We start from the raw sequence: 13,672 nt of genomic DNA, 5'->3' as shown, positions 1-13,672 counted from the left end.
TTCTAAATAATCTCAGTACAGAGTACTAAAAAAACCGACCTCAAAAGTACGTGGAATTACGTCTATTTGCTAAGTTTTATTGAAACATCCTTAAATTCGCCACTATAGAGGACTTGACACTGGAGATAATAAAAATCGGTTCTCACTACTTTTGAGTAGTTTTTCTCAATACTTTGGTATATGGAGAGAAAAACGCCTTGAATTGGAGAAATAGCAAAATCAACCATTAAAATAATAGCTCCTTAGTAAAATTTAGCCGCTATTTATAAAAATGAATCTTCATGCGGGAACAGCCACCCTTAGAGGTGGATGATTTTCTTCAAAATGAAATGGGACCACTATGGAAGTACCCCCTTTCCAACAAAAAAAGAATCATGAAAATCTGTTCACAAATACTGGAATTATCGCGTACATAAAAAAAACAAAAAAACATACAGTCGAATTGAGAACCTCCTCCTTTTTTGAAGTCGGTTAAAAATTGACACATTTTTTTTTTAATTCTGCATTTTGAGCGCATAAGGGCGCGTTCCCATTATGTCGTAACGTTACGACTTAACGTTATTTATCGTTGGACAACAATCATGTCAAAGCCTGTTCCCATATCACGACTATTTGTAGTGGACGTTTATTTTATTTTTGAACGACTGTTGTGTCTAGCTGTTCCCACTAGATCGTGACGACAATTTATCGGTATACGGCAGCCGCCTTGTCGTTTGCACGACAGAATCGTTTGAAGCTGCGATTGTCTATTCTGTCGTCACATTTTTATCGTGACGACTTATTTATCATTGAACGACTGTCGTTCTAGCTCTTCCCGTTGTCACGACAGCCTGTCGTCGTAACGTCAAAAAAGTCGTGTACGCCAGTTAATCGTTTTGTTCTATGTGTAAACAACTTCATTTAAATATACAAGCATTTTAAACTGCACGATTATCTGTCGTCACGACATAATGGGATCGCGCCCTAATAGTAATTTTCTATTCTAATACTAAATTAGGTAAAAACTTCTAAATAGAATATTTTCATTGTTAGGGATAATGACGATGTTCTTTATGGGCAAACAAGAATATAAGCTTTCATTAATGTGTAAATCAGAGTTGAAATAAATGAACAAAAACGCCTATTTGGATATACGCAGAATACACAAATTCAACTTGGCTATTCAACTGTAGCATGGAAATTCCAGTGTGTACCATACATAATCTATTTTGGTAGGTCAATGGAAGTAATGGAAACTTTGTATGACACGTACCATACATTAAACATCACAAACTAGAATCGTCTTTTCATTGCGAAATCGTATTCATATTGCTTTAGGTAGGTACATTGTTATTTCTTTTGTTATTGTTACTTGTTATTTATTACATTACTTACATTACCACCTACCTAAAATATAGTACAGATACTTGAGACACCGATATCATTCAACTTCGCCAAAGACGGCGGCTTCAAACTTGACTCCTATTTATAAAAAAAAATAATTTTCTTTACATTCGTTCCTTTACTTATATAATTTTCCTTAAATTCTGCAACTCACTCCTAGTGAAAAAAGATACAATAATTTTATGAGTAGGTAATTTTTCAGGTTAGTTTTCTGTATTTAATTTCGGTGGCAATTTCTATTATTTAAATATTGTAGAATATTATCAAGAATAGTATTATTTTATTATTCGAGGGTTGCAACCTGAAATATTATTTAATATTTCAAGTTAATTTACTTAGATACTAATATTATAGGTAGAGAAAACTAACCTGAAAATTACCCTTGAATGAGTTTTGTGTTGGTAGGTAGAATTGTTGCTAACTTTGGATTTTTTTTTTATATTTCCCTTGAAGGTATTATTAATGTCTTTTAAAACCAAATTTATTTCATTATTATTTTTAAACACTTATAATGTGGCTTTATGTTTAAAAATCAGATTGAAAAAAGAAACGTTTTGATTCTACGATTTTCGTTTGTTTACGTGCGCGAGTTGATTGCGTGTTGGTTTCTGAGTGACATTTTGTTTTCGTTTTCTGTTGCGCTCCGTTTAGTTTGTTCGCTAATGTTCAAAATTAGTTAAATGTTGTTATCAGATTGTTCATTTAATGTTTTTGCAAATTAATTTCGATTTTATTATCTATTTAAGAAGAAATATAACCGAATATATTGTGGCACAAGATTGAAAAGAAAGTGAGTTACGGGATATCTAAGGTTTTGTAAATTATTCTAACGGCCTTTATATTCTTGTAATTGTGTATCACTGTAACTAAAGTATATTCTTGAACTGGCTGCTTGGGTACATCGTTCACTGAACGTACTTTGAAAATAAAAAAACACTTCAAAAATATTTTTCGCATGGACATGCTGTATTAAAACGTTTAACAAAATACAAATTATATCTAGTATACGTACGTATTATAAATTGAGACGTAGTAGCTTCCATTTTTATTGATACTATAAATTGAAATTTGTACAAGTATACGAGACTAGCTTTGACCCCAGCATATCCGACTAAAATTATATTAGTTTTTAAGATCATCGTAACGGCGTGTAATTACTTAGCACCTTTTAATATATCATTGCAGTACAATAAAATTGTTATTCTTTTTTTTTATTATAATTGCCCTTTGATTTAAGTGTGCTGAAAACGACATCCGTTGTAAGCAACTACACCATTCTACCAACCACATTCTACTAATACATACATGTACTATTTAATTACCATGATGTATATGACGTACTACTATAATTAAAAAGTTACAATATGTAACATTTACACATTATTTTTAAATACATTATTATTTAAACTTTTGTGAATCAGTTCCAAATTCATAAAACTTTGAACATAAATAAACTAAACTGCGTGAACTATTAAAAGTTTATGTGATAGGGTATACTGTACTATGGTATGGCATGGTGTAATGGGCTGCTGTCAGCAACTCGACATCCAGGTGCCTATTTTGTGTGTGGTGGGTGCAGAAACCTACTCATGCCACCCAAGCTCTTCCAAGAATCTTGGCACCCTCTTGGGTTTGCTCAAGACTTCAGGGAGTGACCTGGGCCCTCTGAGTTACTTCGACCTGTAGTTAACCACGCCGGAGGATTGTAGTAGGATGTGCACGGCCGTTTGTTCCTCCTCCATGCATGCTCTGCTGTTAGAATATGCAGCTCTTTCATGTATAGTGTATACTGTATATAGTTAATGCCTTCTTAGCTGTTTGTATGGAACTTATTTAGAAATTTTATTGAGCCCTGTCTGTTGAGTTAATAGAGATATCATTAATAGGTGTAAAATTTGGGTGAATACCAAACATTTGGTCACAGTCATGGTCGAAGAGCTCAATGTTGGGGGTAACATGGTGTGCATTTACTTTCTGACAGGTTATGGACCTGTCTCATTGAGATTAGTGCCGAGATTGTGGATGTGTGTGTACAAAATGACATCATTTAATAAAAAAAAATTTTTTTTCAGTAATTTGTGATAAAAAATTAATCATGTCATTTTTGAGTAATATGAGCATTTCTTGTCATGATTTTTTATTCAGTATAGGGAATAGGCTGAATACATAATGGTAGCTGAATGTATGTGGCATCTAATTACACACGTGTACATGTTGTACATGATTCAGTATGGATGAAAACTAAAACAAGCGGTTTTTACCCTAATTTGTGACTAATGTGTGCAAACCAAGGCAGTGTTCTAAGTGACATTGCCACTGCTACAATTGTGTACTGTGCCAACTCTTGATAACTTGCCTCTACTTATTTCAAATAATCCTCTTTATTTTGTTTGTCCATTATCAGAGATTTTATAAGCTTGTAGATAGATGATTGCATGGGCTACTATCATTACTGTATAAGTGTTTTATCTTCATAATGTTTTAGTTAAAAACATATTTTTCGATTTCTTCTCGTTAACTTTTTATATGACCTTGACCTGCTTTTAAAGACAATCTGAAGAATGAAAACATTTTTTATTATTATAAAGAATAATAATTTTCCAAACAAAAAATAATAGTAATCATTTGACCTTGCCTGTGGTAGTAAAAATCCAATATTTGCAGTCTCTAATACTTGTACACATTTTACTTACTTTTTACGTTTTTACCTTGAAGTTGAAGAAGATAAAAATTGTCAAAAATCTTGTTATTTGATGATGAATTTACTTTTTATCAGACAAGGTACCAAACAACATTCTTTGTTGTAAACATGTTTTTTATAGTTTATTTCCGCTGATTGTTGCAGAGAACGAAGGGATCAGGAGCAACGGGAGAGGGAAATGTTGGATAAGCAACAGAAAGAGAAAGAGAGGGAAAGAGATCGGATAGAGCGCGAGAGAGAAAGAGAAAAACAGGAGAGGGAGGAGAAGGAAAGGCGGGAACAGGAGAATGCAGCGTCCAAACTAGTGTCCAGGCATTTCGAGGAATCTCTCAGGCTGGCCAACCAAAAGGTAAATAACATTCTTTTACTCATACCGAGTTCATACGGTACGCAACCCAGCGCCAACGTGAGTAACATGCCGGTTATTTTCAGCGGGAGCGAAACATGTCGTGGTCGCTGTTGAACAGCCTGGCGCCGCGCGGTGGCGGCGCGGGCGTCGAGCACGAGCGGTTGCGCGCGCCGCCGCCCGACCGCGCCTACTACTCGCCGCCGGGCCACGGCGCGCCGCGCGCCGCCGCGCCCGCCGGCTCGCCCGGCGACTACCACTCGCCGCACACGCCGCACGCCCGCCAGGCGCACCCCAAGCCCGACAAGCCGCACCACCCCGCGCACCCTAGCCACCCTAGCCACCCTAGCCACCCGTCGCATCCTGGCCATCCGGCCCACCCCGCGCATCCGCAGCTGCCCAAAGGCGAACCCAACTTCGCGTCCTACAACTACCCCGCGTACCGCACGGCGTATGACAAGATGAAAGACCCTCACCTGCCAGCGCCCCCGCCGCTCGTCCCGGAAAAGAACTCTGTGATAGTGAAACACGACGCCAAACAAATCCACCTGGAACAGAAGCATCCGTACCCGAGCAAGTCGCGCGGCGAGCCGGCAACGCACTACCTCCCGGGGCTGCAGCACGCACAGCATGCGCAACACGGACAGCACGCGCAACACGGACAACACGCGCAGCACGGCCGGCCGCACCGCACCGCGCTGTCGCCGCATGCCCCGCACCACGCACTACAAACGCAGCACGCGCCGCAGCAGGACAAAGGTCGGCGCCTTTACCAGCAGCCGCCCACGCAGCCGCAGCGCTCGCCCGCTTCCTACTACCAGTCGCCGCCCTTGAAACCGAAAGTATCCAGTCCAGCGCCGCCGCATATCTACGGCAAGCCCGGCAACTCTCCCAGTCCAGTGCACTACACGGTGGCGGTAGAACCGCCACTGCAGCTGAAGGCTGAACCGCCGCCTTTGCCCTACCCGCCACCGTCGCCCTTCGCCGCCACGGGTCGTTCCGCACGGCCTCCACCCGCGGCGCACTGTCGCACTCCGGAACCGCGTCCGCCGCCGCGCGCACACGGCGATGCGACGACGTCACCCGCGTCGTCCCCGTGCCAGACGCAACCTTTAGATCTGGGCGTCGCGCGAGACGACCCCGACCGCCTGTCCCCCCGCCGCCGTTGCCCCTTCGAGCCTGCGGACTCGGAAGCGAAGCGACGACGGCTCGAGGAGCAGACGGCGCCGGAGCCCCTTATCGCGGCCGCCGCTAGTGTAGGCCGGACGCCACACGGTTCAGAGCCGGCCCCGCAGGCGCCGGGCCCGCCCTGCGACGTGCGTGTGCCGTCGGCAGACGGCAGCGTCGAGACGCCGGAGAAGGCGGCTGGTGCGTCGCCTGCACCCACAGTCACGCCGTCCGCTTCACCGGCGCCGGCCACGCCGGTTCCGCCTTTAGTGTCGTCTCCGCCTGCCATTGCGCCTCCGACTACATCCACTCCGCCCGCACCTCCTGCTACGCCGCCAGTCACCCCACTAGCAGATAGCGACACCCCCGTGAAGACTGCGTCCCCCAACCCGCGAGACGGCTCGGCGCCCGTCCGCCACCTCGGAAAGAAAGCCTGGTTACAGCGGCACGAGACTGCGCCAATCGGTGAAGGCGACTGCTCCGGTGGGGGCGGCACCTGCATCACGCTGCCCATGACAATAACGCGCGTGTCAGAGCCTGACGACTCGAGCTCCAACATCGTTGTCCCAGTTGCGACAAAGTCAATTCAGCGCGGCGCACGGAAAACTTCCAAGCCGAGGAAGCCAAAGGAGATGAACGGGCGAGTCGATGACGCCGAAGAAGATAGCTCCAGCTCCGACCACGAGACGAGCTCGCAGCCGAAAAGAAAACCGCCTAAAGCCAAACGGAAAAAGGCGAACACGAGAAAGGCCGGTGACGAGCCCAAGAAGAAGAAAGCCTCCGAAAGTGGGAGCGAAAGCGACAAGGAGAGCGACGACAAGGACTCCGACTCCGGTGGCAGCGGGAGTGGCAGCGGCAGCACTTCCAGCAAGCGCGGCGGCGCTGGGCGCAGGGGCAGGCGTTCTAGGGGCGGCGGAGGGAGAGGCGGCAGGCGGCGCGACGACATGCCGCGGCGCACGCCCTCCAGTAGCCGCGTTAAGGCGGCGGGCGAGTCCTTCCTCCAGAACGGGCCCTGCTTCGAAGTAGCGCCGCGGCTCGCCAAGTGCCGCGAGTGCCGCTGGTCGCCTGCGCAGCGCGACAAGGATATGCCCAACATCTTTTGCCGCTTCTACGCTTTCCGAAGACTGAAATACGCCAAGAATAGGCAACTAGCTATAGCCGGATTTTCGGATCCCTATAAGGATGCTGAGGAGGTGAATATTGTTTGTTTTCTATGAAATTATGGTGAGGTCTGACGTCAAATTAAGAAGGGGTTTAACCAAACTATCTTATCGCAGGATGATAAAAAGCTGTGGCTGTCGTCATCGGCAGGCGCCGCGGAGTTGGACATCGAGATGAGTTGCTTTCTTCTGCGCGAGATTGGAGACCAGTTCTGTGAACTACTCCTGCAGGAGAAGGAAGCTGCATCACACCATCTTAATGACGGTATATGTCACATTTAACATAGGTCTTGGGAAACCTGACATTCATTCTCACATATAACAGAACGTACAATCACCTAATTTTATCAACTACACAATTAGTAGCGGATTAATATATTATGAACTTTTATATTTATTTGCTTATTCCTATTATCTTCTGTTGTAGACAAAACGGTGGCATGGAAACGCGTGGTGCAGGGCGTGCGGGAGATATGCGACGTGTGTGAAACCACGCTGTTTAATTTCCACTGGACCTGCGGCAAGTGCGGCTTCGTCGTCTGCCTCGACTGCTACAAGGTCAATACGACATTTATGTTTACTATCATAGATCTTCAGTCACGGGCTCGCTCTAAGAAGGAAGTAATACTACTGTATAGTCCACTATAGAGCGCCTATCTTAGTTTTTCTTTTAACACTTCACTGTCAAAGGAAGAGAGAGAGAACTTTAAACACTTCACTGTTAAAGGAAGAGAGAGAGAGAAATTAGTTTAGTTCTTTAAGTCAAATTTACGAGACAAAACTTAAAACATTTTTATCAACAGCTACGTAATATGTATGTAAAATAGAATGATTTAAAATCCAAACATCTGGCTAAATGACGCGAATAAACCAAACGTACAATACGTATTGTGTTTATAAAAGAACAACTTCGATAATAATGGTCATGTAGCTGGTATTTTCGTTTCTATTGTGTTCCATGTGGTTCGAATTACAAAAAAGAGTATCCGCCTTTACATACAGGTACTTAGCTCAGTGTTGGATTGTCACGGATCTTTATTAAAATGGAGGACATATGAATAGGGGGATCTCAGTGGCTTTCTTAAAAAAATAAAAACAAAAAGTCATTTTTTAATAGAACATATTTTGTTGGGTATGTAATATTAAGTGTAGTTTAAAAGTTTAATTATTTTTTCTGCAGTCACGGACATCGGGAGAGTCTGCCAATGCTAGTAGCGAAACAAACAACACCTCTAACGCCAGCAGTAACGGCGAAAGAGATTCCTTTGGGTAAGTTATTGTTTTATTCAAAGATTGTAAAGAAGAACTTTCCCTTTTGCGAAAAAGAGGATATTCCATAATCGCCACACTTGACACATAGATTGGCGATAACAGTATGGCTGAGAATCATAGCATACTGTAGCCATGTCACATGGAGCTGCCTATATCGTAGGTATCACCAGACTACAAAGGCTGATATTTTAGGAGGAAGTCAGTCGAATCCTGGATTGGAACAAGTTTTGCCTTTTGGCGTCAATGGTCGCGTTGCCAGTAAAATCAATTATAGCCCATTTATAATTCGATTGCAGTACATTGCCGTATCGCAATCATTTTTTGACTAGCTGGAATTCCTTATCGCTGGCTACGTTGAGTAACACTAAGAGAAAAAAATATTTTTTCCACTTGTCTGCTGTAATTCACAGACTGAAATAAACAATAATTATTATTAACGTTAAGTAATGCTGTTGTTCCGCAGCTGGCTGACGTGCACGTCTGGCGGCGCGCACCCTCTGCGCCGGCTGCTGCTGACGCAGATCGCGGCGGGCGGCGCGCTGGCGGCCGCGGCGGCGCGCGTGCACGCGGCTCGCGCGATCTGGGCGCTGCCCGCCTGCGCCTGCGGCTCTGCGCCCACAGTCGATCACCAAAGCAAACTTACTGCTAAGAAGCTGTTGCAGCAGGCTTTACAAAAGGTACAGTTCTTAGAATTCTTTATTTATTCGTTTAGGTAAAAATCAACAGCTTTATAACAATCTGTGAACCTTGAAAATTACTTATGTATTTGTTGGGCGGGTTTTGTAGCTTGTAATAATGGAATAAATGTGTGCTTCTAGTCACCTTCGTCAGCGAAGTATTATAATTAATTATGGAATGCTATTTTGTTTACAGAATATCAAAAAGGAGGATGTGAAAGAAGAAAACGTATCCACAAACGGCTCTTCCCCAGTTAAGTCCGAAAATGGCAAGACAGGCAGCTCGGTAGTTAGTTGGCTCTCAGATCTACCCGTGAAGTCTGAAACCAAGGAGGAAAAATCAGAATCTAGTTCCTCGGACTCCGAAGAGAGCGGCAACTTCTCCACACTGCGAGAATTGCTTATTCGGCCGGCACCCGAAGGCGGTGAAACCCAGCCGAAGAAAAAGCAGAAGAAAAGTAAAGGTGATATCCTTGATGACGTGATCTCGAGTGTTGTGGACGAGAAGAAAGATGAGGAAGGCGAAGCGAAGCCGTTCGCGCTGTCGAACGTGGTGAAACGCTACGAGCGATCGCGCGGCCGCGAGGAGCTGCCCGTGCGTATAATGACGCTCACCGAGTCCAAGCTGCTGTATCCCGATGTGCCGCACGCCTGGCTCTGCGACGGCAAGCTCTTGCACCTCACTGATCCACAACACCCCAATAACTACAAACCCTTCCAGGTAATTATTATTATCTTTCACTTCAACAGCCTCATAACGCAAACTCCGCGTTTGCAGCAGTTTTCTTACAAGCTTGTTTTTATTGTTGCAGGACCAGTGGAAACGCGGCCAACCCGTTCTAGTCTCAGACATGTCGAACCTTCTCGACAAGGACCTGTGGTCGCCGGAGAGCTTCTCCCGCGACTTTGGCGACACGAAGGTCGACTTAGTCAACTGCGCGTCCGGCCTCGTGGTGCCCAATCAGCCCGCCCGGAAGTTCTGGGACGGCTTCGAGCTGGCGTCGAAGCGGCTGCGCGACGAGCGCGGCGCGCCCATGGTGCTCAAGCTGAAGGACTGGCCGCCGGGCGACGACTTCGCCGAGCTGCTGCCGGCGCGGTTCGAGGACCTGATGCGCGTGCTGCCGCTGGGCGAGTACACGTCGCGCGCCGGCAAGCTCAACCTGGCCGCGCGCCTGCCCGAGTGCTTCGTGCACCCCGACCTGGGGCCCAAGATGTACACGGCGTACGGCGGCGCCGGCGGCACCACCAACCTGCATCTGGACGTGAGCGACGCCGTCAACGTGATGGTGTACGCGTCGGCGCCCGGCGACGCGCCCGAGCGCGCGCGCGAGGCGGCCCGCGCCGCGGAGGAGGCGGGCGTGGACGTGCTGTCGCGGCGGCGCGCGCGCCTGCGCCCCGCCGGCGCGCTGTGGCACATCTACGCGGCGCGCGACGCCGACAAGATCCGCGACTTCCTGGTGCGCGCCGAGCTGGAGCGCGGCGCGCGCCCGCGCCCGCAGCACGACCCCGTGCACGACCAGACCTGGTACCTGGACGCCGCGCTGCGCGAGCGCCTGTACCGCGAGTACGGCGTCGAGGGCTACGCCATCTTGCAGTGCCCCGGCGACGCGGTGTTCGTCCCCGCGGGCGCGCCGCACCAGGTGCGCAACCTGCTGGACTGCATCAAGGTGGCCGAGGATTTCGTCTCGCCGGAGAACGTGTCGCGCTGCTTCGAGCTGGCGCAGCAGTTCCGCCGTCTGTCGCGGCAGCACTCCAACAAGGAGGACAAGCTGCAGATCAAGAACATCGTGTACCACGCTGTGAAGGATTCGCTCTGCTGCTTGGAGGAGGCGCTGGCCGACGCCAAGTGAGCGCGCGGCCCTCCGCCGCCGCCCCGCATTGATCTCAACCTCGAACGTAACTTTAATCGTTAAGTTCCGCATTTAACGTAAGATTGGAGCGAGTGTGATACGCGCTGTGCGCCGTTTCGTGTATAAGATGCCATGTAAGCGTCGAGTGGAGTGTACCAGTTATGTGTGTAAATGTACTCGAAATGTGATGTAGTCCGAAGCTTTCGGAGATTGTGCAATGTAAATTAGTCTGAATATGGTGATATAGTTGAGAAGTGGATATGTTTTATGTTCCTTATCGAAATACAAATAAACTCTTCAGGTTACTTACAGCTTAATGTAGCGATAGTGATATGTATGTATTGTGTAAATTTTTAATTCGAATTCCATCGAGTACATATTAAGAAATGTATAAGTTATTGTATTGAAGTAAAACGTATTCGCTCCAAGCATTGTACATTAAAACACGGCGTGTAGATAAGTTTCTCCTATACTAGATTTCTCAATTTGGTTAGTATGTTACAAATGTTAGTTAACAAATATGTGACAATTTAATTTTGTCCTTATTGCTGTATTAGGCGAAAGCAAGTTTTTTTTGTACTGTGTATATTATGTATGGTTATAAGTTGGAATAAAAAAAGATGTTTATATTAAAATTGGTTTTAATTTCCTTATAATATTTAAAACATTTACGACAGGGGAAAAGTATTCACGCAAATATCACTGTTGCTTTTCGTTTCACATTATACGATATTGAGCACTGCGGAATTAAGTACAGTATTCTGTCGGACATATCCGATTCGTAATAATTTGTGTTAGGAAATTTGTTAACGATGATAATATCAAATATAAGCTACTAATATCTAAGAAGTAAACGAACTAAATTCAAGTTTTTTGGTTCGCTGGAGAGCAGTGCACGAGTGGAAGTTTTCCTTGACACAACGCCATCTACCAAACGTAAAATAAGCAATAAAATAGCGCCATCTTTCGTTCAGTAGCTATAATAATATGTCATATGTAGCCCAAGAGCTATTATTACACTTACATAGATGTCGCTATTATTGCAATATCTTTGTGCAAAATGGCGGGAATTACATTTTTTAACAAAATAATATTGAACAAGAAAATTTGTTTCCCTGTCAGTTTGTATCAAATAAACTATTGTAGTTGCTAATATATTTAATTCCCTGTTGATTAATAAGTTTAAAACTGTCTTGGTACATGTATAGTTTAAGTCACGAAAAATGTTCCAGAAATAAATAATTTACGGAAAAGCAGTTCTTTAAAAACGCTGTGCCCACAAATGTCGAAATTCGATGCTGAAAAATTGAAATTTATAATATCGATTAGTGCCTGACATTTTGTATTTATGTATCATTTCTCGCGTGGCTTATATGTATTAAAATTTTCTAACTACACATAAGACCATTAAACAGTTCATATAAAGATTTTCTACTTTAACAACAGTTGTTTATCTGTTCAACAATCGACATGGTGCGTGGTGATACGATTCATCTCCGATTTTAAGTAAATGGTTGTACATAGCCGTTTTCCTTTGCTATATAAATACATCCACAAATGTCAAGCCATCAATGTATTGCAATTTATAGAATTATAGTGTATGTTTATAAAAAGTTCATACTCCCCACTCTGGTAGGTTATAAAAGAGGGTCAGCTTCATTGTGAGACTAGTTCACTTACAGGCTTTGACCAGTGCAGATTTTTGCGCTTTTTTTTTATAAAAAGTAAAATAAAAAAGTCACCATGAAGGCGGCTATGCTGTTTGTTTTCGGTAAGATAAGTTTATTTTTAAATAACACTAAAGCTACGTACAGAGAGTTTTTGAGATTTTATTGTAGGCAAATCATGTGTAGGTAGGCAGATAGCATTTATTTAATTTGAACGTTCTAGACGCTGCATTTTATAGACACTTTTTCATTCTTGTTTATCAAGTTACGTGGAATGATTTCTTCCTGATGATTTAATTTTTGGTGAGCGAAGGAGGGAAGGATTTGTTGTTGGTGTTGAGGTTGTCTCTTGTAGGATTTTAGATTAAAGTATAAGTTTTCAACTTGACATAAACCTCGGCGTAATAAAAAAAATACTGTGCAGCCTGAGCGCAGTCGGCTTGACACTTTAGACTTTAGAGGATGGAAATAATTTTTAGATAGCTAACTGGTTTAGATAGTAAGTGGTACGGAGTTAAATTTAAGATGAGAGTTGATAATGTAAAAGGAGAGTTTAGTTGTCTGAACATAAAAAAAATAATTAACCAATCGTTATATACTTAGGCCAAGTGTCTTCTGCAATTAAAAAATAATGCCCAAAGGCATTAAGTGGTACAGCGTCGGAGCCCAGTGGCTGTCTTCCTGCCATTATCTGATATACATACTGCGACCTTATTGCTCTCAAGGTCATAAGACCGTGTCTTGTCAACAGTTGATGTCAGTTGATTTTATTATATGATTACACCAAGCGTCATGTGACTTCTCCAGCCCGTTTATAGTTGGGCAACTGAGTTAAATTACACGTGAAAACGCAGATGTAGAAATTCTTGTAAAACTTGTCCACTAAAATTTACGATACCACAACGACACGTAGGTGACATACGTGACCGACCAGTATTGTTGTATAAACTTTTGTATACATATTTATTATTACTCTTTAATCTGCCAATTGCGAAACCAACTGACGTAACTAGCTGTCGCAACAAGCTTTGGGGCAGCGGCTTTCATAGTGATTTAGTACACCAAAGTGTTCAGAAGATCCAAGCAAGCTTAAAATGTTCGGTTTTTAAATTTATTCTTCTGGGAATGCAACGTGGGGCAAAATATGCTAAACTATAGCGTCATTCTTCGAATTGTAAGCCCTTGTCATCTTAATCTTAAGAGTCTATACAATCTCAAATGGCTTTGGTTGATTCCGCATATGAATGCGAGTGTTGAATCAATCACTTTGGAAACATTGAAGACATACACTGAAAAAATTGAGGATAATACTATGCGGTGTGAAAACACGATTCCTAAAAGTTTATAAGAGAACCGCTGTATTCAATAGGTATAATACGTATTTTTTATTATTTTATATATATATATATATATATTGTACCTATTGAATACAGCGGTTTTCTTGTAAAA

At 43.9% G+C, this 13,672-nt stretch overlaps 2 protein-coding genes across 4 annotated transcripts in view; both read left to right on the top strand.

Moving 5' to 3' along the window:
• The window catches only part of LOC113229599 (lysine-specific demethylase 3A-like), a 221,191-nt gene extending 210,391 nt beyond the window's left edge, over positions 1-10,800 (top strand). For 2 of the 3 annotated variants that reach the window (XM_026463253.1, XM_026463255.1), the window contains 8 exons: positions 4,229-4,433; positions 4,517-6,790; positions 6,875-7,022; positions 7,185-7,315; positions 7,938-8,026; positions 8,493-8,706; positions 8,903-9,427; positions 9,519-10,800. In XM_026463253.1, coding sequence (XP_026319038.1) covers positions 4,229-4,433; positions 4,517-6,790; positions 6,875-7,022; positions 7,185-7,315; positions 7,938-8,026; positions 8,493-8,706; positions 8,903-9,427; positions 9,519-10,556 — 4,624 coding nt within the window. In that variant the 3' untranslated portion in view covers positions 10,557-10,800. Of the gene's footprint in view, positions 1-4,228; positions 4,434-4,516; positions 6,791-6,874; positions 7,023-7,184; positions 7,316-7,937; positions 8,027-8,492; positions 8,707-8,902; positions 9,429-9,518 lie in introns of all 3 variants that reach the window. The other variant, XM_026463254.1, reaches the window with a different exon arrangement.
• A 1,437-nt stretch (positions 10,801-12,237) lies between these two features.
• The window catches only part of LOC113229577 (vasotab-like), a 4,479-nt gene continuing 3,044 nt past the window's right edge, over positions 12,238-13,672 (top strand). Inside the window, exon 1 of the mRNA XM_026463229.1 lies at positions 12,238-12,327. Within this exon, the coding sequence (XP_026319014.1) occupies positions 12,300-12,327 (28 nt within the window). The 5' untranslated portion in view covers positions 12,238-12,299. The remainder of the gene's footprint in view (positions 12,328-13,672) is intronic.

Source organism: Hyposmocoma kahamanoa, unplaced genomic scaffold (assembly GCF_003589595.1).
Source record: "Hyposmocoma kahamanoa isolate Upper Pololo Valley unplaced genomic scaffold, ASM358959v1 62, whole genome shotgun sequence".
Lineage (NCBI taxonomy): Eukaryota > Metazoa > Arthropoda > Insecta > Lepidoptera > Cosmopterigidae > Hyposmocoma > Hyposmocoma kahamanoa.
The sequence above is the reverse complement of the archived record's forward strand: the minus strand, read 5'-3'. Positions and strand labels throughout refer to the sequence as shown.